Source organism: Perognathus longimembris, chromosome 4, assembly GCF_023159225.1.
Source record: "Perognathus longimembris pacificus isolate PPM17 chromosome 4, ASM2315922v1, whole genome shotgun sequence".
Classification (NCBI taxonomy): domain Eukaryota; kingdom Metazoa; phylum Chordata; class Mammalia; order Rodentia; family Heteromyidae; genus Perognathus; species Perognathus longimembris.
The window spans coordinates 2,348,386-2,370,518 of NC_063164.1; the positions used below are offsets into that span (position 1 = coordinate 2,348,386).

At 58.3% G+C, this 22,133-nt stretch overlaps 1 protein-coding gene across 23 annotated transcripts in view; it reads right to left on the reverse strand.

The window, feature by feature from the left end:
* Window positions 1-22,133, reverse strand: part of Lrrfip1 (LRR binding FLII interacting protein 1) — a 109,290-nt gene that overhangs the window by 40,658 nt on the left and 46,499 nt on the right. For 9 of the 23 annotated variants that reach the window (XM_048344464.1, XM_048344465.1, XM_048344454.1 and 6 more), the window contains exon 2: window positions 11,422-11,508. In XM_048344464.1, the coding sequence (XP_048200421.1) occupies window positions 11,422-11,508 (87 nt within the window). Of the gene's footprint in view, window positions 1-899; window positions 939-2,491; window positions 2,543-2,989; window positions 3,035-5,000; window positions 5,049-8,034; window positions 8,053-11,421; window positions 11,509-22,133 lie in introns of all 23 variants that reach the window. The other 14 variants (XM_048344461.1, XM_048344444.1, XM_048344440.1 and 11 more) reach the window with 3 other exon arrangements.

Sequence of the window (22,133 nt, forward strand, 5' to 3'; positions counted from 1 at the left end):
CAAACACATAGGCTTCGTGGAATACCTAAGGCTTCGAGATGCAGTCCCGTAGCGTAGGCTGAGGGAGTCACCAGGATCTCCGTGGGTGGTGGAGCTTTACTGCTGGGATTTAACTTTTCTTTTGTGGCGGTACTGGGGCTTGAACTCAGGGCTTCACATTTGCTAGGCAGGTGCTCGACCATGTGACCCACAGCCCTGGCCCCATTTGACTGTAGTTATTTTTCAAGGTCCTGAGTTTTGCCCGGGCTGGTCTGGACCCAAATCCTCTCACCTAACGACTCCTGCTCAGCTGGGGTGACAGGCACAGACCCGTACCTCCACATCACCCAAGCTGACACCCAAAGCCTTTGTTTTTGTTATTGAAACGGAAGTCTTTCCCAGAGAGTATTTTCTGGACAGAAGGGTGAAAGGGTACATTCAATTCTGCATGGCTAGAGATTAGAAAATGGTGCTTTGGGGCTGGGAATGTGGCTCAGCGGTAGAACGCTTGCCTAGCGCGCACAAAGCCCTGGGTTCCATTCCTCAGCACCACATCAACAGAAAAGGCTACAAGCGGCGCTGTGGCTCAAGTGGTAGAGGGCTAGGCTTGAGCAAAACCAGCTCAGGGACAGCGCTCAGGCCCTGAGTTCAAGCCCCAGGACTGGCAAAGAGAAAATAAAATGGCCCTTTTGTTGTGGTTGGGCAAAATGACTTCAGTTGGTGCCCAGCTGCTCGCTCGGCGCCCGGCAGAGGCCTCGGCTGGGACCTCGGCGCCGCCGGCCGCCCGCGGAGACCTGAGCCCACCGTCCGGGCAGACACGCTCGGCGTTTCTGTGAGGTCGGTGGGAGCACTATCCATCGGTTACTGGCCATCACACCACACAGTTAGATTCACACGCAAGGCCCATGTGGCCGGCTCACCCAGACGTGGGGACCCCCGGACTCCAGGTCGGACTGCGTCTGTCAGGACGACGTGAAAGAGGGAAAAGGAGGGGGCAGGAGGAAATGAAGACGTTAACACAAAAGCCAGGCCGTCTTTACAAGCCTCGCGTGAACACCTCTTCCGGGATCTTATATAGACATATGTAAAAAGCATGATAGCGACCGTAAACTCCCCGGGCGTTAAGTAAGACTTCAACGGTTTCGAGAATCGGTGGATTATGAAACTGTTTGAGCAATGAGACTTCCTCTTTGCATAATACACACTCTAACTAGGAGGGAAAGGCTACCAGGTGTTCCGCCACCAGGCCTTGAGGAAGGACCATTGAACACTTAGGATCCCTGAGCCTCTCCGAGGGAGCACGGGACGGTCACCAGGACAGCGACGCGTCCCTGGTCCGCAGGGCCAGCTGCGGCAGGCCAGCACCGAGGGAGGTGAGAAACGCCGAGATCTGCCCCGGCAATCAACTAAGTGAAGAGTTCAGGATGTCAGAACACCTCACACCGGCACAGACGGGCGCTCTTCTGTGGGAAACACCACCCCTTACAGCAAACGCGCCAGATAGGCCAGCAGAGCAGGGTGACCAGCGTGCAAGTTCAGCTAAGACACTGCAAGTGGGATGACGGCCAGCCTAACCCAAAGTACTCTGGAAAACTGCAGGCTTTTCGCATCCTGGGTCAGGAAGCCTCGGAGAAAAACCAAGTGCCCATAAAGCCCTGCCCGGGATTCATCACAGGTCTGAAGAGGAAACATCGCATGAGAGATCTGTTTTCTGTTTCAGTCTCTCGTTCTTTATTCTCTCCCTCTAAATCTGGATTTGCTCTCACCATTTCGACCAAAAGTTCGCTTGGCAAGGCTGGGGGCACGGTTCAAGTAGTAAAGCACCAGATTAATAACCACGAGGAGCTGAGTTCAAGCCCCGAGACCACCAGAAACAAAAGACTCAAAAGGCTTGCCGACGTTTTTGGATGCTAGATCCACCGGTGGGTCCTCAGCGCTGCGCCGGCGGGCTCGGTCCCCAGGCCCCTCCTGGCCCCCGAGCCGGGCACGGGGCAGCCGCCATGCTGGGCCCGGCTGCAGAGCTGGAGGCCGAGCTCCGCGCTCACGGCTCCTCAGTGACAGAAGCCTTCCCTCCCCGAGGGACGCAAGCGCCACCGCAAAGGCCATGCGCCCGCGGGACAGTTCCCCAAAGCAAGGTGACCCTTTGCGCTCCTCTCCTGGTAGCTGATCACAGCAGATCACAGGGGACCTGCTTTTGTCACTGCAGGGACAGTGAGGACAACGGAGCGGTTGACCCATGACCTCAGCACGCCATCACTATAGACAGCCCTGTCAACGCACACTCCCCACGTGTGGGACGTGGGCAGTCACCCACACGTGGAAACACATGAAGAACGGTGACTCGCACTGGGGAGAAAGTGACTACGATCAGGCTTTCCACGGCTGTCTCATCAACTGGACACTGCCCTGAGACGCAGGGGTGAAGGGTGTGAGACGGGGGTGCAGGGGCCTCACCCGCCCTCCTCCCCGCCCCGCCCCGCGGCCATGCAACCCCTTCACTCAGGGTACTGACCCTCAGGCTGCCGCGACTACCCACTGACGCGCGCTCCTCTTCGTCAGAAGCCTGGTGGAAGGAAGGATGAGAACATCGGTGAAGGTTTTGTGCAGAAACCAGAGCCCGAGTCTCTGAGGGACGAGGTGACCCAGACCCTCCCGAGAGCGAGGGGGACACGAGCCCAGGTCTGTGGCCGCGTGGGCTTTGTGCCCCGTTTGCCCTGGACTGCTGATGGAAACGGGCTTCGCTTACAGAGGCGTTGTAAGTAAGTCTCGGTACGTAGGACTATGCAAATTAGTTACGGGGATTCAGTAGCACAAAAAGCACTAAAAACACCAAGACTGTGTGGACACCCAAACGTTCCCCAGACACATGCTGCCCCCTGAACTTAGGTCAGAATGCTGAAGGCAAAGCTCAGCCTCTGTTTAGACAGTAGCATGAGCGTTAGCGAGGATCGCCGACGCTCCAGCCCCGGGAGGAACACCGTGCCCCGGCGAGGGAGGCCGCAGTACTGACCGAGGTGTTTCTTCGGGACCTACGCGAGTAGCGCTCGCTGTCTTCCTACCAAAGCAACAGGGAGACGGTAGAGAGAGTTAGACACAGGCACAAGGGCTTCGGAACGCTTTAGAACAGGCCCGCGGGAACAGAAGCGGGAACAGAAGCGCCCTCCCGTCTAAATGTCAAATCAATATTTTCCCTGCTTCTGTTTGAAGACTTCAGTGGCGTAACCCCGGGCAAAACGCCTTCTCTGTGAGGTTCTTGAGCACACAAGGGATCGGACTATTTCAAGGCTTTAAAAAATCAGCAAGAAAGCATTGGGGCAGAAACTAGGTCTAGTTCTTTTGTAACCTCTGAAATCTGGTCCGTTTTAGCCGCTCTGCTTTCCCTCTTACATTCAGAAGCCGACTCTCAATTTCGGGGACTCGGAAATCATCCCACGACAATTCCCAGTAAGGACGTCACCCTGCACCTGCTCTTGTGCGTGGAGTCCAGGACTCCGTGGGTTTTCACGCGGGGACATATCTGGAGTTGGGGCATGACTCACAGTGAAGTTGCTCACAATTCTAACTAGCAGCTTTCTTTCTCTCTCTCAGTGGCATATAAAAGAGTAAATGTCTTGGGCTGGGAATATGGCCTAGTGGCAAGAGAGCTTGCCCTGGGTTCAATTCCCCAGCACCACATATACAGAAAATGGCCAGAAGTGGTGCTGTGGCTCAGGTGGCAGAGTGCTAGCCTTGAGCAAAAAAAAAAAGATGCCAGGGACAGCGCTCAGGCCCTGAGTCCAAGCCCCAGGACTGGCAAAAAAAAAAAAAAAAAAAGAGTAAATGCCTTTTAATTATTATAAGACTTAAAATAAATTACATATGCCAGAGTGAAGCTAAATTGAAGACTGGTGTAGGTTGTCAAGCACGCACACACACACACACACACACACGCACACACGCGAGCGCATGCGTGCGTGTGTGTGTGTGTGTGTGTGTGCGTGCATGCGAGCTGGTATTGGGGCTTGAACTTAGCGACTTATGTTCACATTTGACTTTTTCACTCAAAGTGGGTATAGCTCCGCTTCCAGCTTTTTTTTGGTGGTTAACTGGAGATAATATCTCCCAGGCTTCTCTGCCAAGCTGGCTCGAACCACCTTGCGCGTTGGATCCCAGCCTCCTGAGTAGCTAGAACTGCAGGCGTGAGCCAGCAGGTTTCAGTAGAGGAAGTGTGTATCCTGTATGTTCCTATCCTCCGAAGCATCTAAGATGTCGGGTGATAATCGTGTTTTGGGCAGAAGGAACATTGAACCGAACACCGCCACCTTGGCCGGGTTGTCAAATGCGTGAAACACATGAGGACAATGTCCCTGACGCCAGCCAGGAAGCGGGGTCGGGGGGGGGAGAAGGGGGACCAGGGTGAAGCACCACAAAGTGCCCTCCCAGAACCTTACTATGGGGTCACCTCTCCTGAGAGGGCAAGGACGGGTGGGGGCACCCCTGGGGGTGAGCGAGCACCCATCTAACGCGGGAGGGCAGAAGGACTGGTCTAGGAACCAGGCAGGAAAGGGGGAGGGGTTTCCTCGGGTGGGCGTGGGTGGGAGGGTGGGTGGGAGGGTGGGCGGGCCCGGCAGCGCAGGTGCAGCGCAGCCTGGAAGGGACGGAAGGGCTGACAGGCCGTTGGTGCAGCCCGAGGAAGGAAAGGGAGCCTGTGGCCTCTTCTGGCTCCAACTAGAACACAGCGAGACGAGACAGTCACTAACTCAAGGTTTTCTAGAACGTTCTCCCTCGGTGGCCACATGCCCGGCTCGGTGGGGCTGGGGAGGGGAGCCTGACGTCGCCCTCCTGGAGACGGCAGCCGGCAGCCCTGTGCCCGGATGCTTCCGTGCAGGCCGCGCACGGGGCTGTAAACACTCGGGCCAGATGCCCCCGAGAAAACGCTCCCTAACCAATTATGGCGCAGCAGGACATCGGCCCACATAATTAAACTGCGTGCAAATTATGTTAAAAACCATTTACGTCTTAAAATTGCATTCAGAGCCTACCATCCACCGTTCGATGTCACCCCACTTCGTATCCAGACCATAATATTTCTATAGACAGAAGGAAAATATAGAAAGAAAATTAGTCAAGAAGCAACGAAGCAGAGGCACAGGGACCCGCCGGGACATGCATCTCCCCCCTGCTACGCAGCCGCCCCGAGGGGAAGGGGTGCCGCGTCTCGTGCCAGGCAAAGCAGCTGCAGCTCCGTGGGTCGGCAGGGGCGGGGCAGGGCAGGGCAGGGCAGGCCTGTGAGGAGGCCTGGCCATCCCTGAGGCCACTGGGCCCCCAGGCAAAGCACTCCTGGGCCAGGGTGGCTTCTAGAGAGTCCTGGGGCATCACAATCGTGTCCATAATGCTCCCGGGCCTTCGAAGCCAGTGTGCGAAGGGAATAAACCCGGCTCAGGGGAAGCTCAGCCCAGGGCCGGTCTGCGCTGCTGCCCCAGAAGGGAGGAAACCAGAGACCAGGAAGAGAAGCTCTGGGCTGGCCTGGACGCCCAGGTCACACGTCCCTGGTGTCTGTGTTGGACACAGGCCGGAGAACTCACGCCCACCAGCGGCCCCTGCGGCCCGCTGTGGATACAAAGCCTGCGGAGGCCGGTGGGCGAGAGACCATGGCAGGCACCTGCAAGTTACCTCCGGGGCTTACGCAGGCTAACAGCCTCTTTCACCTTGCCGGTTGACACCGTCATGATGCAAGTTAGCCTTCACAGTCACCCCAACATCCAGTGCGAACCCAGGCTATGGATTCAAATAACGGAACTCTGCTGTTCTCTTATTTTCCCTTCCATTTCCCGTAAGAAAAATCCAGGAACGAGGAACCAAACTCCAGCTCATAAATCACAGCTGTGACTTCTCTTCACTCACTCTATCTAAGTGGGCGCTGGGGGCGTAGGTAGCTGTGCGCTCTACAATCACCCACACGTGGTGCTGCTCTGTTTGCTGTAGTTTCATTAGGAAAAGGCAGCTGGATTTAAGACCTGCAAGTCCCAGCCGGCCTCACCTCTTCCTCTTAAGAGATGACGCTAAGCGTTAGACTGGAAGAGGAGAAATCAGGAGAACTCAGCAATGCTGTAAAAACTAAGCAACGTCAAACTCTAATACAAAAGGCCGGATGAGCCACCTCTCTTGCTTTCCACTCATCTATTTCCTTAGAATGGATTCAGGAAAGGGAATCAAGGCAAGCACTTGCTGAAGTAATAGTTTAACTTCAAATTCATCAACCACCTCAGCCTCCTGCCATTTTCCTCTTGGCTGACGCCAGCTTAGCCCTGCCACACTTGTCAGGGTTTAAGAAGGAAGACTTGACGCCTACTTTGTCTTTGCCTCCTCTGGGTTTTTAATCACAAGGCAAATAGCTCTTTTAAAGAGGAAATCGGTGTGTATTCCAAAAGAACTCTGTTCTACCAGTTTTTCTGGTTTCATGTATTTCCTTTGCCTCAGTTCGTGTCGCTCTATAGGTTGATGTTTGTGTGTGATTGTGTGATAACAATAAGATCAGTATTCACACTCTCTCACCTGGTTCCCGAGTGGCCGAGTGGCCGTGGGCCTAGTGCTGGAGCCCCCGCCACGCCCTCGTGTCCGTCACGGGAAGGCGGGGGGGGGGGGGGAAGCAGTGCCCGCCCAGCGCCAGTGCAGCCCAGCCCTCCCGAGCAAACACAGGCCAGGGACCAGCGGTGTGCGTCATGCAGAGGGAGCGAGCGTCAGACAGACTGCCTTGGTGCTGCCCTTCCAGAGAAACCGTGCGTGCGCAGTGGCTGGGAGAGGTGCCAGCAGCCTCCTCTCCCTCATCCTGGCTATGAGTGGTGAGGAGAGCCTTCCCTTCCCTGCCACACGTGCGTGTGTGTACACGCGTGCACGCGTGTGTGTGTCCTGGCTGCCGTCCCTCCGGCTGTGCATCCTGCACAAGTTCACGTTCTCGCCGTGGGCAGGTGTGCGCATCCACACAAGTCCCTGCAGCGACCCGGGGCGGGCAGGGGAGGACGCGCGTGGAGAGGGCCAGCGCGGTCCCTGTGGTCAGGACGGCGGCGGCATCCTGCTGCCCGGCCCCGGTGACCTGCCCCCAGCCTGTCCCTTGCTGCCTGGCCTCGAGGACGGCTTGGAGCTCGGCATGGGCCTCCCTACCCGGAAGCCCACTGAAGCCAGTCACGCAGCTCCATAAGTTCCAGGGTGCCGGGGGCTCCCCGGGGCCGCGGATGTGGTTCTCTCTGGGTTTTCTGGGTCTGGCCTTCCTGTCCTGAACCTCGGCTGCCTCCGCAGACAGCCAGGAGCGGAGGGGCGCACCAGTCCGTAGGAGGCAGGCCCGGGGGTGGAGGCAGGCCCGGGGGTGGAGGCAGGCCCGGAGTGGAGGCGGGCCCGTGTCAAGCTGGTGAACTCTATTGTTATGTTTCTGTTTCCTTTCTCACCTGGATTTCAGAAGCAACAGCCAAGAGGCTCTAAACGTGTGGTGATTTACCCTGGCATTTCTGCAGGCTCTCGGATACAGCCATCTGCAAAGACTTCTTCAAAACTATGATTTGAAAAGGTTCTTCAAATTCAGAAATGTGACTTCTGTGCCGGGATTTTTGTTGTTTTTCTTTTTTGTGTGTGTGCTATTCCTGGGGCTCGAACTCAGAACCGGGGTACTACTTCGACTCTTTCCTACTCGAGGCTGGTGCTCTACCACTTGACCCACAGATCTCCCGCTGGCTTTCTGGTGGGTTAATTGTTGGTTAAGAGTCTCACGGACTTTTCTGCTCAGACTAGTTTTGAACTGTGATCCTCAGATCTCAGCCTCCTAAGCAGCCAGGGTTACAGGAGGGAGCCACCAGTGGCTGGCTCAGGATCTGTTTTCCCAGTTCAAGTCCGCGAGGGAAGGGGGTGGGGGAGGCGTGACTCGCTTCCCTTGGCGGAGCATGCTTCCTCAGACAAGCTCACAGACAAGGCGCGCAGCGGCCACCTTCCGTGCAAGGGGTGGCTCTGCAGAGGTGAGCACATCTTGGCAAGGAAAAAACCACCAGTCCATGCAGGTTAGAAAGTGAAGAATAAATAAGAGCCTACCTTTTGAACCTGATAGATCTACAGAGAGGGACAGAGAGACAGGAGAAAAACAGAAAATCCAATTAAAGCCGCAGGAACATCAGGCAGAAGGTTCTGTAAATAATCAGAAAAGTGAGGAAAGGCCATACTGGGAAAAACCTGCAAAGGTGGTGAGCCATGAACAAGAAGGTTTTTGAAGTCCAATGAAGAAAGTCATGTTGTCATCCATTTACATCCTAATTAGACACCCTGATTAAAAAAGCATCTCTCTGCCGGAATCAGACTGGGTCGTTATAATAATTTCCCATGCAGAAGTAACTATAACCTATTGGCACTAGTGGGAGACAGTAGTAAGATTTTCTTCCCAGAATAACAAAAGTAAAAGCAGAAAATGTGGCAACTTAATTACAAAGTCAGCCAGTCAATTCACAAGCAAGGAAGAACGAAACTTCAGCGTTCAGATCCACATGGATATGTAAGGAATACCAGGGGAATTCCAGAAAAATAGGATGCAACTTTAGGGTGCAACTGACCTATTTCAACAGGGGTTATTGCTAGTCAGTGACATTACTGCTTTGCTGTAGAGGCTTCTTCTACTTGTGCAGTGACATGAGAGAAAATGAGCTACCTGTTTATTTGTACTCACTCAACAAACACATTGTGTTAGTCCTTGTTCAGGCCCGTCAGGGTGTAGGGCTGGAAACACCACATTTCTAGCCTTCTGTGGAGCACAGGTGCACACATCTGATTATAAATAAACACAGCACCTCCAGCTAAAAGGGTTGACTCAGCAGCAACGAGTAATATACCCCGATCCTCATCTTTTTCTATCAGTGTGGGCTCTCCCGTGAAATCCAGCATCCACTGGGATTTCCTGAAGGGTGTCTGCACATAATTTTCTCCTAGGGAGCCGATTAAAAGAGGGAGTTCCTGTCCTTTCAAACAGCCAGAGAGCTTGTCAGAGGGTGCGTCTCAGCCGAAGGCAGGGCGGCGGGGGGCCGGCTGGGTCTGGAGGAGAGGTCATGGCCTAGAGGCCCGATGACAAGCCAGTACCCTGACACAGCTCCCTTCGCCACTTCTCGTGCCGGGGGACCCCAACTCTGGCCCTCAGCCTGCCGCCCTCCTCAGCTCCTCTCCGGACTCGGGGCTCTGGGGGCTCTGGGCAGATCAGACTCCGTCCAGGAACGCTAGGGTTACTAAGTAGCTACACGCGGGCAGGAAGACCGGATGGAGTTTCCCAATTTTCCCATCAGAATGTGAACCCCGCTGGTGCCGCTGGTCTCCAGAAGCATATTCATTTCCCCTTAACCAGCAACTTAAAATGCCAGCGCGCAGGCTATCCGATGGCACAAGCTCAGCCGTGTTCACCGGCGCTAATCACAGCCCGGGCCGTGGGGGCCGGGGCGGGGGGGGGCCGGGGTGTCGCGCTCCGGCCCAGGACACCACGGCTCACACTCTGCTCTCGAGTGTGAACACGTGCCTGTTCGTACATGCGTGTGTGAGCACGGATGAGCTCACAGGTTGAGCTAAAACCTCTCTTGTACGACTCAAGGTAACAGAAATTATACAGATAAAAAGTAAGTGAAATTGAAAACAGGTTCCTGGAGGCGTGACTGCGGGCGGGGGCCTGGGCGCCGGGTGCGGAGGCGCGTGGACCCGGCGGAGCGGCCTAGACCACAGAAGGGCCTTCCTCTTTCTCTTTTTCCTCTACCACTTCCCAGTTCTAGTATTTCTGTGTGTTTCCTGCAAATGCTTCCGGAAGGGCCTCGGACCCTGAACCGGCGCAGGGCCCGGCCTGGAACGCGGAGGCGTGGGAGGGGTCTCAGCCCCGAGCTCCGCCCCGCACCTTGGCAAGAGGGGCGAGGGGAGGCGCTTCGGTTAACTGGCAGGCCCGCAAAGTCGCCCTGCAGCAGGGGAGCCCAAATAACTGACCTTAAAACCCACGAGCCCCTTTCTTTTTTTCTATTTAAAAATAATGAACATAGGGGCCAGGAGTAGAGTGCTTGCCTAGCATGCACAAAGCCCTGGGTTCAATTCCTCGGGACCACATACACAGAAAAGGCCGGAAGTGGCACTGTGGCTCAAGTGGTAGAGTGCTAGCCTTCAGCAAAAAGAAGCCAAGGACAGTGCTCAGGCCCCGAGTTCAAGCCCCAGGACTGGCAAGAAAAAAAATGATTTGAGAGGAGATTGGAACTGGGGAAAATATTCACCCTGCCTCTCCAAGTCAATAAAAGAGAAACAACAGGAAAATATTGAATTCTAGAGGTATGACACCCTAGGAGCAAGAACTTACAAGGGTGCCTGGAACCACGAAGAAAGGCAGTGACGAGCTCCACACACAGGGCTAGCCCCGTGCAGGTGGAGCAGGTGAGTCTGCCGCCCACGAAGGTCACCCCCCCCCCCCCCGCCCTAGGCACCCCAGCAGGTGGGCCGGGCCCCGCCTGCCTCTCGGGACCACACCCCTGGAGACCCCAGCACTGCGTGCCACTTTTTCCTCCCAACGGGACGGCGGGAGGACTCTGACCCCTTGGGCTGGGGTCCCCGGCTCTACCACCCCTCGGGCCACCTGATGAGTGCTGTCCCCAGATCAAGCACAGCCGCCCCCTCCCCTGCACACCGCACGGGGCAGCGAGGAGCGGGGCAGGCCGGAGGCCGGCCAGCCTTCCAGGGAGCGTGGCGGTGACCGGCTCGGTCCTTGCATGGAAGTCGCTGGAGGAGAAACTAAAGGTCAGGTTTTCATCCGGGAGCTCCCGTGCCGAGCACCGGCTGGGTTTGCCAGGTTGGGCTATGTGAGCTCAAGCAGAGCCTGTGGGTGAAAATCAGCCCTAGAGGCGGTGGTCGGTCACCTTGGCCGAGACGTTACTATGTTCATCTCTTCTTAGCAGGAACAGCTTATGCCGCGCTAGCTGGAAGGTCATGGAAAGATCGTTGTCCTAAGGTGAGCTAAAAAGCCCCGCACTGAATGGCGGCAGCTCAAAACCAGCAGCAGGAAGAGGTGTGCAAACACATCGGTGCCCTTTCCCGACACCATCAACACCGCAGGGAAGGCATTTCTAAATGAACAACTCGGTCAATTAAGCAAACACATCCGATCTGCTCTTCCTGGCTTTAATTCAGAGCATCTAGTTCAACCGTGAGACCACGAAGCTCATCAGCCGGGCCGGGATTCGCCTCTCCTCTCCTCTCCTCTCCTCAGACCCGGGCTGGCCCAGCGCTGGGGCGGGCCCGCCGGGGCAGGCACGCCTGGCATCCGGGCTATGTGCACCCCTGGGCTGACCTTGAAGGGCTGCCACCCTCGCAAACACATTCCAGCCCCGAGCTCGGGGAGGGGACAGGTGCGTCACCAGCACCGGTGCCCCTGCAATCCCCACCCACCGTGGACGGAACAGCCGAGACCCCGGGGCTCACCTCCTTCTGCTGCCGCTCCAGCTCCCTCATGCGGATCTCCCGCGCCTCCGCCCGCGCCGCACGCTTCGCTGCGAGCCTGGCCTCCGCCTGAAACAGACCCGGAAATCTCATTAGGGGGCGGATCAGCGGCAGCCCTGGGCGCACGGCTAACGAGGCTGCGGAGAGAAGATCCTGTTTACAGAGACACACACGCACAGCCACAAATCACAGGCCCACACGAACTGAAACGCTGCTGAGAGAACACCAGTCTCTCTGACCCAACTTTCTAGGGTTGTAGTTACCTGTGGCCACTAAAGGCTGAATCGTGACATGGAAAACCTAGACACAATTCAATTTTTAACGTGTGTGTGTGTGTGTCTTTGCATGTGCATTTGTGTTTCTGCCGGTCCTGGGGCTTGAACTCAGGGCCTTCGTGGTAACCCTGAGCTCTTCTGCTCAAAGGCTAGCCCTCTACCACTCGAGCCGCAGCTCCACTTGCAGCCTGGTGTTTAACCGAAGAGAAGAATATCACGGACGCTCCCGCCTCGGCTGGCTTCCAACCACGATCCTCAGACCTCAGCCTCCTCAAGAAGCTGGGATCGCAAGCCTTTTCAAGTTCTAAACCGTGCAGTGCGTTAAGCGGCGAGGTGAAGCCTTGCACTGTCCTGTTCCGCCCGGCCGGGCCGGGAGCCACGTTTGCCTACGGTGCATCCACGCCACATAGGACACGCGCCCAGCCACGGCCGTCACCGCGGGGGAGCGCTAGCTTAGCTCAGGCAATTGCACCTGCGGCTGGGGATGTGGCCCGCGGTGCGTGTGTGTGTGTGTGTGTGTGTGTGTGTGTGTGTGTGTGTGTGTGTGTGTGTGTGTGTGTGTGTGTGTGTGTGTGTGTGTGTGTGTGTGTGTGTGTGTGTGTGTGTGTGTGTGTGTGTGTGTGTGTGTGTGTGCGTGTGTGCGCGTGTGTGTGTGTCGGCGAATCTGCTGCGCTCACACGGGCACGGCCGCCACCCGCCAGGGCCCTGGGTGGGAGCTGGGTGCACACTGGCTCCTCTCTGAGCTTGCACCGACTAGGCAAGGATTGTGACAGCAGCTCAGCCCATGAGCTTGGTTGGAAAGCAGCACGGAGGAGGGGCCAGCAAGGAGAGGAAAGGAGAAGAATGTAAGGAAGAAGAAAGGGGGAAGGGAAGGGCTAGCAGGAGTCGTCAGCAGTTCTGGAAGGTTCCCCAAGAATCCTGGCCCCGGGTGAAGACTCTGCGGAGACCCTGTCTTCTAGTGTGGGCGGCCCAGGGACTGTGACGACATCACTTTGGTCATTAAGTTACCCCACATGTACAAGTGATGAAGGTTCCTCGCCAGCTGACTGCGTTGAGGGGTGCTCTAATCGGGCAACCCCTCTAACAGAGGGTCTAAGGGTTACAGCGAGCCTCTTGCTGGTCTTAAGGAAGACGCCACATGGCTGAGGGGCGTCGGTGCCCCCAAGAGCTGAGAGCAGCTCCCAGGCGCCGGCCAGAAGGAAGAGAAGACCACGGTCTCACAACCCAAGGAAGTGCAGCCCGCCGGCCACCAGCGGGCTGAGGGCACAGAGGACCGACGGGAGGCGAGGGGGCGCCTTCCCTTCCAGGGCCCGCTCTGCGGGGCGCGGGGGCGAGTCAAGCACCTGCCTGCCAACCCCCGGGCGCCAGTCCAGGGTCTCATCCCCCGTCTGCGCTGGCTTGGCTCCCCGTTCCCCGGCCGCGTTGCCCCCGCCCCCCGCCCCGCAGGTCTGAGTTCCCGTGGAGAGCCCCTTTAGCCCGCTGTCCTTGAGGGCAGTGGAGCTTCGAGACGAGCAACCAGCGGCCCCTGGCCGGAGGGCCTGTGCTGAAGGAGTCCCCGCCGGGGGAGCCAGTCACGGGGCCGGTTCCGCATGCGGACACCCGAGCTGAGCCCCCCGGCAGCTCCACCTGAGGACTCAGAAAGGAGATCAACGTGGAGTTCAATACATTTCAGATCCCGGCGGGCTCCGCCCGCTAGGGAACCTACCACCGTACTCCCAGGCGCCTTCTGATGAAGCACGGGTAAGACAGGAAGTGGCAGCCATCAGCTCACTTCCTGGAACCTGCCAGACTCAAGATCCACAGAGGTCATAGGCCAACACCAAAACCAGGGCGCAGCCGGCGCCTGGGCCGGGTGTCACCGCCGCAGCCCGACCCGTCAGCGGACCCCGAGTCATACAGAGGACTAGGTGAAGGGTGCACGCCTGGGAGCAAGCGCAGCCCCTCGGGAGACAGAGGCAGGAGGAGAGAGGCCTGAGGCCAGCCGGGGCCAAAGCATGAGACGGCCTGAAAAACCGACGGAAAAGCTGGGCCGCTAGTGGAGGCTAAGAGCTCAGGATTGTGGTTCAAAACCAGCCTAAGGAAGATAAATCCTTGAGACCCTTATCCCCACTTAGCCATCAGAAAGCCCCAATTGGTGGCATGGATTGCCAGCTGCGAGCCCAAAGAGGTGAAGAACCTGAGGTCCTGAGTTCAAGCCCCAGTGCCGCCAAAAAAAAAAAAAAAAATCATACAGAGCTTCAACAGCAGTTCATCCCATTCCGAGACTTTGGCAAGAACATTAGGATAATGCACAGGACAAATCACGGTCACGAACAGGACCCAACCCAGGAGGCCGCTGGGGGAAGGCGGGACATGAATGAGCCGCCGAGTGAGGCCCAAACGGCCGGGGCCGGCCCTGGCGGGGAAGGGCTCGGCACGCAGCCCGGCCTGCACACGTGCGGCATGGCGGCACGGCGGTCCGGGCAGGAGCTCCCGGGGCTCAGCGCTCCGGGCGCAGGACCAAGCCTCCGTCGAGCACACGACTGTGCCCTGGAGGGCACGGCCTGTCAGACGGTGCTGATGGTTTCCAATCGATCGCACCTTCTGCAGGGGAGCAGGGCCAGCTTCCTGACCTCACCCCCCCACAGCAGCAGCGGGGCCAGGACTTGCAGGCTGCGGTGTGGCCCCACGCAGGGGCGCAGATGACACGCGCACAGGGGTGTACGCGGGAGAACGGTGTGGTGGGGCTGTCCCCGGGGGGCTCAGCCGCCCTCAGAAGCGGCGGGGGGGGGGGGGGGCGGGGTCCTGCAGGACACGAGCCTGGTCTGAACCCCAGCAGCCAAGTGCAGAGAGCCAAGGCAGGCGCTGGGGTAGTGAGGGGGGCCTGACAGGGCGCCCCGAAGGCCGAGGGCTGTGCGTCAGGCCCTGGCTCTCCGCTACATGTCTGGATCCTCAACTGGAAGGGATGAGAAACACCGAGTATGTAAATCAAGGACACAGCACTGTGTCCCAGAGTCCGCTCAAGGCCTGCCTGGGATGCAGAATGGGAACCAGCTCTCCTATCAGAAGGGAACATCTTCCCGGCTGAAATGTGGGGTGCGGGCATGGGGCTGCGGAAGGGCCCTAAGGGGCTTGAGTTGGCTCGGGCCATGAGGGACAGCAGCGAGGGAGGGAACCTGCCTCCACGGCCAGCCTGAGCCTCAGGGCACCCGGATGCTTGCTTAAGCCTAAGCACACCCCACATCCCTCCGGTGGACACCCACAAACCACAAGGGCCCTAGGAGGGCTCAGAGGCGACGGGTGTAGCGATGGGGCCTGCTCTAAGCCCCCTGCGCCATGGGAGACCACGATAACCAGACGCAGCCAGCAGGAAGGACGGACGGACGGCACGGGCAAAACCGAGGAAGAGAACAGAATTCAGGATGCAATGCACTGGAACAAAGAGTGAGGCGAGGAGAGGAGAGGGCTCACTCCGGCCGCCCACCCAGCAGGGCCCCCACACCTGCCACAGACCACCCGCCCTCCCCCCGTGACCTGGGGCACCTGAGGCCGCAGCAGCCCTGACCCCATCTGCTCCCTCCCCAGGGAAAGGTAGCCAGCCGGTGCTCAGCCCTCTTCCCAATGCCTGGAGCCCCCCCCCCCCCCAAGAGGTGCCCCCAAAGGCAAAGCTGTGGATGAAGCCTGGGGCTCCCAAACCGTCCATCAGGCCTTCCACCTATCGGGGAACATCTTGAAACATTTTAGGAAGGGGCGAGATGTATCCTGGGGGTGGGGGTGGGGCGAGGGTGGACTCTGGAAGCAGGCTGGGGTGGGAGGGGGGAGGGGTGGCATGGTGCTCTTAGATGTCATCCCAGCAGAGCACCAGCCTCCCCTGGGGACTGACCATAAAGTCACTGTGGGCTGCCCGCACCTGCTAAGTCAGAGAGGGCGGGGGGCGGGAGGCTGCTCGAGCCTCAGGTGCTGATGCGCGCGGCGTGAAACGTTCAAAGCAGACAGCAGTGAAAGGGAGAGAGAGGGGGAAGCGAAGGTCTTGCTGCCGTGGCGTGGCTACCGGGGGTCGGCGGGTGCAGGGTCCTCCCGGTGCTGGCCTGGGAGTGCCGCCGTCGCCCCCCAGTCTCTGGGCCAGGCAAGACTCCGGGGATGAGCCCCAGGCCAGGGGCCTGCTCAGAACCCCCACACCTGCTGGTCCTGAATGCGAGCTGCGGTTCCCCTTGGGAGGGACAGGGCTGGTCCTCCCTCTGGCGTGCTGGAGGCTCGGCCTGGCACCCCAGAGTTTCGTGGAGGCGGCTTCTAGGCAAAGTCCTCTTGGGGCGGGGATGGCGGCAAGGACGGATCCCACCCATTACCACAGTTGCTTCCTTGAGGAAACTCCAGAAAACTGGACCCTGCGCTCCACCCCTGCATAAATGTCCACTGGCACCCACGGGCCCAGTGGTACAGCCACGCTGGGAAAGATGCACAGACCCAGCAGTGCACCCGTGACGAGAGACTCGGGAGGAGGAGGGCAGCGGTGTGACCCCAGGGCCTCGGGACCTCCAGCCGCCACCCGGACCAGCTGGGAGGACTTCTCCCCCGGACACGTGGTCTCGGGTGATGTTCCCGGGAGCGGCCGGCGGGCGGGCAGGGCGTGTAAAGCTAGTGAGCTGGGCCCAGAGCGCACCTGCCGGGAGGTGCCTTCGTGACGGGTCTTTGTGCTGCGTGGAGCGGCCTGGCCGGCAGCAGATCCTGAAAGAACCACAGGACGGAAGGGAACTCTGCGGGTCTGGACACCAAGGCGGGGGGGTGAAGAGCTCAGCCCCTATCTGTTCCCTGAGCCCCCTACAGCCCATGAAATAGATACCCCACGGTGAGGGCTGCACCTCAGCGGGGGACCTGGACTGCTGGGACTGCAGGCAGAAGGCAGACAGACGGCTAGAAGGTGCAGTGGTCACCCGTCATCCACTAGGATGCAGAAGGCCCCCCCCCCCCCCGCCCCGCCATCCTCAGGCCTGAGGTGAAGGTTCTGTGAGCAGCAGGCGAACCGCACCAGGGTCCCTAAGGGCCCACAGGGTCATCTGGGGTGCTACCTAGAGCCCCTGTCTTGTGGACTACAGTAGTTAGTGTGAGCAGAGGCTGTGACCACTGGGGGGGGGGGGGACAGGAAGGTGGGGTGGGGGAGCCTTGCAAGGTGCTGGCCCGCAGCTTTCTCAAACTCCCAGGCTACCCTCAGGGCCTGGCTCTCCAAGCATTTCCTGGATCATCCTTTGCGGGGACTCCCCGGCCCTCCGCCCCGCAGGGTTCTTTCTACAGAGATGCTAGAGGGGCTCCCGGTCGCAGACCTCAGCCACGCCCTGGGGGATGCGATTGAGAGGGTTCTAGATCATCCTCTCCAGAGGGCTGAGGAAGCCCCGAGGGAGGCCTGGAACGTCAGCCCGGGAGGATGGCTGGGCCCAGGGCAGACTCAGCGCACGGGGGGAATGGTGAGGCCGTGGGAGGCGCGGGAAGGGGGGCCGGGCCTCGACGGGCCGGCAGCTGCGGCTTGCTTCCTCAGAAGGAAGCAGCTGGAATGACGCCCGGGCAGCTGCTCGGACGAGCGCCGTCGGGTGCCGATGCGCCCTGCAGATACACGTTCACACGACGTGTGGTCGCTCTGGCTTCCAGCTTTGAGAACTAAGCAGAACCGAAAAAGACTCAGTGGTATGTTTGCCGGGCCCCTTGCCGTGCGCAACGGTAACGTGTCATCTTATCGGGAAAGCTTTAAGGATGTGTTTAAAGTTCACCATGTGGCCCAGGGTGGGGCTCAAGCGGTCGGAGCTCTTGCCTAGCGGGCGGAAGGTCCGGGGCTCCACCTCCATTACCGCAAGAAAATGCACTGCTGTGAGCAGACCCGAAAGGCTGTGCAGTTGGTGCCCGAAGGGATGAGCGCACCGGCTTTGTTCAGAGACAGGAAGAGCACAGTCGCAGTCCAGCTCCTCCTCGGAGGAGGAAAGAAAGCTCCGGGAAACAGAACTTGGACATCTCAGCCCTGCGCTCAGCACACTTGCAGGCTTGTCTGGCGGCCTCCAGCCTGGGGTGGACGGAGGCTGTGGGTGACACAGAATCCCTTTCCTGAGTTGCCTTGGCTACAGGAAGTGGCCATGGCCACCACTTTTGTTTCCAAGGCAACCCCCACCCTCTCTGGTGCAGACTCTACAAACAGCCTGCGGTCCAAGGCAGCAAGGGGCCCAACAGGAAGGGCGAGCAGGCCTGCGCCTCTGCCCCGCGGCCGAGGCCCGGGCTCGGGGCTCGGGCTCGGGGCTCACCGTCGCAGGTACTTCGCGCCAGTCTCAAAGGAAACGTTCATCCGCCCAGAATCTTAGTGCAGCCATTTCCAACCAATTCCCCAACATCGAGGAACCCCGCTTTTATGGCGGTGACGGTGTGCGGGCACGGCTGTATCCAGGCGGTATGCTCCTTCTCAGAGGGCAGTGGACACGGCGGGGCTCAGGGAAGCAGGGGAAGGGCGAGCTCTCCGATCCCCGGCTCCAGGGCTGGGAAGGGCTTTCCCACCGGCTAACTCAGGCGGGGAGAAAAAAACCACCCTGTGATTTCTGTATCAACCCACGGATTCAGAACGCGAGTTACACAGTTCCAACGCCCACTACCATCTTCCGGGGGCATTCCGGTGGGGGACACCCCCCGGTACTTGTGCGTCCCGTGCTAACTTTGCTTGGGTTGGCCTGGAGTTCCGATCCTCCCACCTCCCATCCACGTAGCTGGGAGCACCGGCGTGTGCCACCCTACCCAGCCTACAATTACAAACCTACACTGACTTGAAATTATACGTGACGGTTGATTTGGACACCTGTGAATTTCATTTGTTTCGTTAGGTGGAGGTTAGTTAGGCAACTAGCTCCACACATGCATATATATACGTACACAGAGCGAGCCAGCGTGGTGGCCCCTGCCTGTAATTCTAGCTATTTGGGAGGCCTGTGGTTCCTGGACAGTCCAGGTAGAAAGTTCATGAGTTGGACACCTGTGATTCATACGTCCTTGCTACTCAGGAGGCTGAGATCTGAGAGATCATAGTTCAAGGCCATCCTGGGCAGAAAAGTTCACTCGGCTTCATCTCCAAAACAGCCAGCAAAAAAGGAGAACTGGAGATGTGGTTCAAGTGCTACAGCACCTGCCTAGCAAGCCTGAGGCCCAGAGTTCAAACCCTACTACCATCAACAAGAGAAAAAAAAGAAAAATTCATAAGAACTGGCAAGGCAGGTCAGCCAATGAAAGGTGGGCGTGGTGGCCCGAGCATGTCACCCCAGCTATGCAGGAAGTGTAAATAGGAGGGCATAAAATCGAGACCTTATTCTATTAAAAACAAAAAGTAAAAAGGTCTTGGGGATATGGATTGGGAAAGAGGGAAGGGTAGGAAAGGGAAGGGGAGGGGAGGGAAGGGGAGGGGAGGGGAGGGGAGGGGAGGGAGACAGACCCATCTTCAGGTCTGCCAAGGCTGAGAAGCACATCTTGAGCCCGGCCGTGTGGGTGTGTGGGACAGGGCGCTGCGTGCGGTTCTCGCCACATTTGCTGAGGCAGCCCTGACAGGCTGCAGAGCCCAGGCCGCCGGCTCAGCACCCCGCAGATGGAGCGTGCTCTCATCAGCGTGCTCTCGTCAGCGTGCTCAGAGGCACTTGAAGATCTGGAGAACACAAAGTGAAAAGCTAGTATTTAAGCTGAGGTTTATTCCGAACGCTGTGATTTTATCAAAACGGACCCAGATCCGTCGTTACAGACTCTAGAACGATCACGGGTGTTCCTCTTCGCGACAGAGCCGCCGTCCTGGGAAGCAGTGGTCTCACCAGACTGTGCCCGGCTGGGCCCACGGTCGCCGGGGAGCTGTACTCGGTGCTCTGTGTTTGTGGGACCGGGGACAGGTTTAAGAAGTGCCAGGCCCGCCTGCCCCCCGGAGCTGCCCGCCTGCGCCTTCGTGGTCGGGACGAAGCTCCCAGGACCCGAGAGACCGGAGGACTGGAGAGCAAGCTGCCACGTTGTGGGCCCCTTGCACAGCAGTCAGGGGCACGTGGGGAAGTTACTTCATTTCTGAACAGCACCCCCATTAGAGAAGGGGGGGCGGCGGCAAGGAGGCGACATCATTTCTACAGCTTCCTTCCCTCGCCTACGCGCCGCCTAGGGCTTCCCCGTCCTCTGCAGTTCTGGGCCAGAGGTGAGTGTTTGTACACGAGCTGTCTGTGCACAGCGCCGCTTCCCCGCGTTGCCTCTGGAACTCTCGAGACTCTGCTCTTCAGAATGAACGTCTTCACCATGCCTCGCCTGCTGAACGCGCAGTCCGGAGCGACACAGAGGCGTGACAACAGCGGCCGTGCCTACTCAGGTTTCACAGCACTCCTGGGCTCCCAGGGCACCCCGAGCCCCCCGGGCCCGCGGGGTACACCTCCACGTGAGCAAACCTCTACAGTGGCTGTTAATGACTGTTCTAAGATGAACAGACCTTCCATTTCCCTCAGTGGCACACGTGGCGGCCCACGGCCGTGACGGACGGCGGTGCCTGGGGCCACTGGGGCCACCGGGCTCCCTTCCTTTAGGCCACGAAGCAGCCGTTCGTTCTGCCGGGGGCTCAGAGCACCCGCGGGCACCATGCCCGCCAGCTGGCCGTGCGTGCCGTGCGTGCAGTGCGGGCGGCACCGTGAAAAGCCACGCTTCTACCAGAGCTAACTCACACCAACTGGAGGACTCCAAAGTCACCAGGAAGCCCCCACTGCGTCCCTCACAAGCTGTCTACTGGGTGGGGGCAGGGAGGGAGGCCACGGGCCACAGAAGACGACGTGGATCAATCACAGTGATTTGCAAGTGCCAGCTGATCAGCTGATACAATAATCACAACGTCAGTAATACAGCAGCAACACTGAGGTGCCTGCGACCCTTTCCCGTCCTACTGAGTGAGCCACGCTCATTTGATCTTCTCAGGTCTGAGCACTGTCGGATGCAGAAGCGCCCGACGAAATGAACCCCCCGTCCCCCCGCGGGGCACTCAGCAGCCCGAAGAAACTCGCCTACCCTGGTACTGAGGCGATGACACCCACCGCGGCCCGGAGAAGCCCACAGCAGTGTGAAGACTCATCGCACACTTGCAACCTGCCAGCCGGGCTTGGATGCCGCACACAGACCCGTGTACAGACAGCCACGGCAGCACCCCGTTCCCGGGCAGCACCCGGCACTTGGGGAACGGCTGCAGAGACCTGGGAAGCCCGGACCTTTCCGGGCCTCAGTGTCCTCGTTCTCCATGAAAGAGGGATGGTGAGAACCATCTAGTGCCCTGAAGTCAAGGCTCAGAACCGCACACACCCTCGTCGGGCTGTTCGCAGGGGACAGGTAAGCCCGGCTACTCTGACTACTTCTGCTGGGCCTCCGGCCAAGGGGCGGCATAAAGGAAAAGACAAGCGGGCCGAGTCCTCGGCCCACCTCACCCCACCCCTCGTTCCTCTTCACCCCCCAGGCCGAGCCACAGATGAGAAAGACCACTGGGATAAGAAAAACCGCCTCGCTCACGGTGCAAATCCCCATTAGACTAACAAACACCAGAGACATGTCAGCTTAACTAAAAGGTAAATCCTCTTTGTAGTAATTGAGGACTCATTACTTTTCTACTACAAAGTAGCTATGCCTTAAGACTGGAGTAAAAACCTACCTGGCTTTAAAGCTATCAAGTTACACCAAGAAGAATCCCCTTGAAACACTGGCCCTCTCCGTGTGAGGGGCAACTTTCATGATGCTGGGTGCCATCTTTGTTGTTACTTGTTTGGCTTATGGTTCTAGAATTTGGCTGGGGCAGGGAACTGTAAGAGCGTCTGTCATCACATAGTAATTCTGAATTATTAAACCTTGGTCTCAAATTAGTGAGCCAGATGTGGTGGAGCACACCTGTAATCCCAGCATTTGGGAAACTGAGGCAGAGAGGGCTGTTTGAGGCCTTACTTCCCCAAGACAAAAGAAGCAGCGAAAGGAAAAGAAGTTTTAATTTAGGAAAAAGGAGCAAATTAACTTTATCTTTATATTCTAGACTATGAGGGGGCTGGGAATATGGCCTAGTGGTAAGAGTGCTTGCCTCGTATACATGAAGCCCTGGGTTCGATTCCTCAGCACCACATATACAGAAAATGGCCAGAAGTGGCTCAAGTGGCAGAGTGCTAGCCTTGAGCAAAAAGAAGCCAGGGACGGTGCTCAGGCCCCGAGTCCAAGGCCCAGGACTGGCAAAACCAAACAAAAAAAAAAGGTGGCTTAGACTCTGAAAGTTCTAGTACAGTTAATCCATTTCATGGAAACGAGCTTCCTCATTTAAAAAGTACACTAAAGATGCGGGTGGCCTCCAGAAAAGACAGCACGGCGGTACAAATTCCTCTCCTCCAAGGCCTGGTGTAACCTTCAGGAGACGTAGCAGGCTTCCCGAGGGGCGGCAGGTCAGCA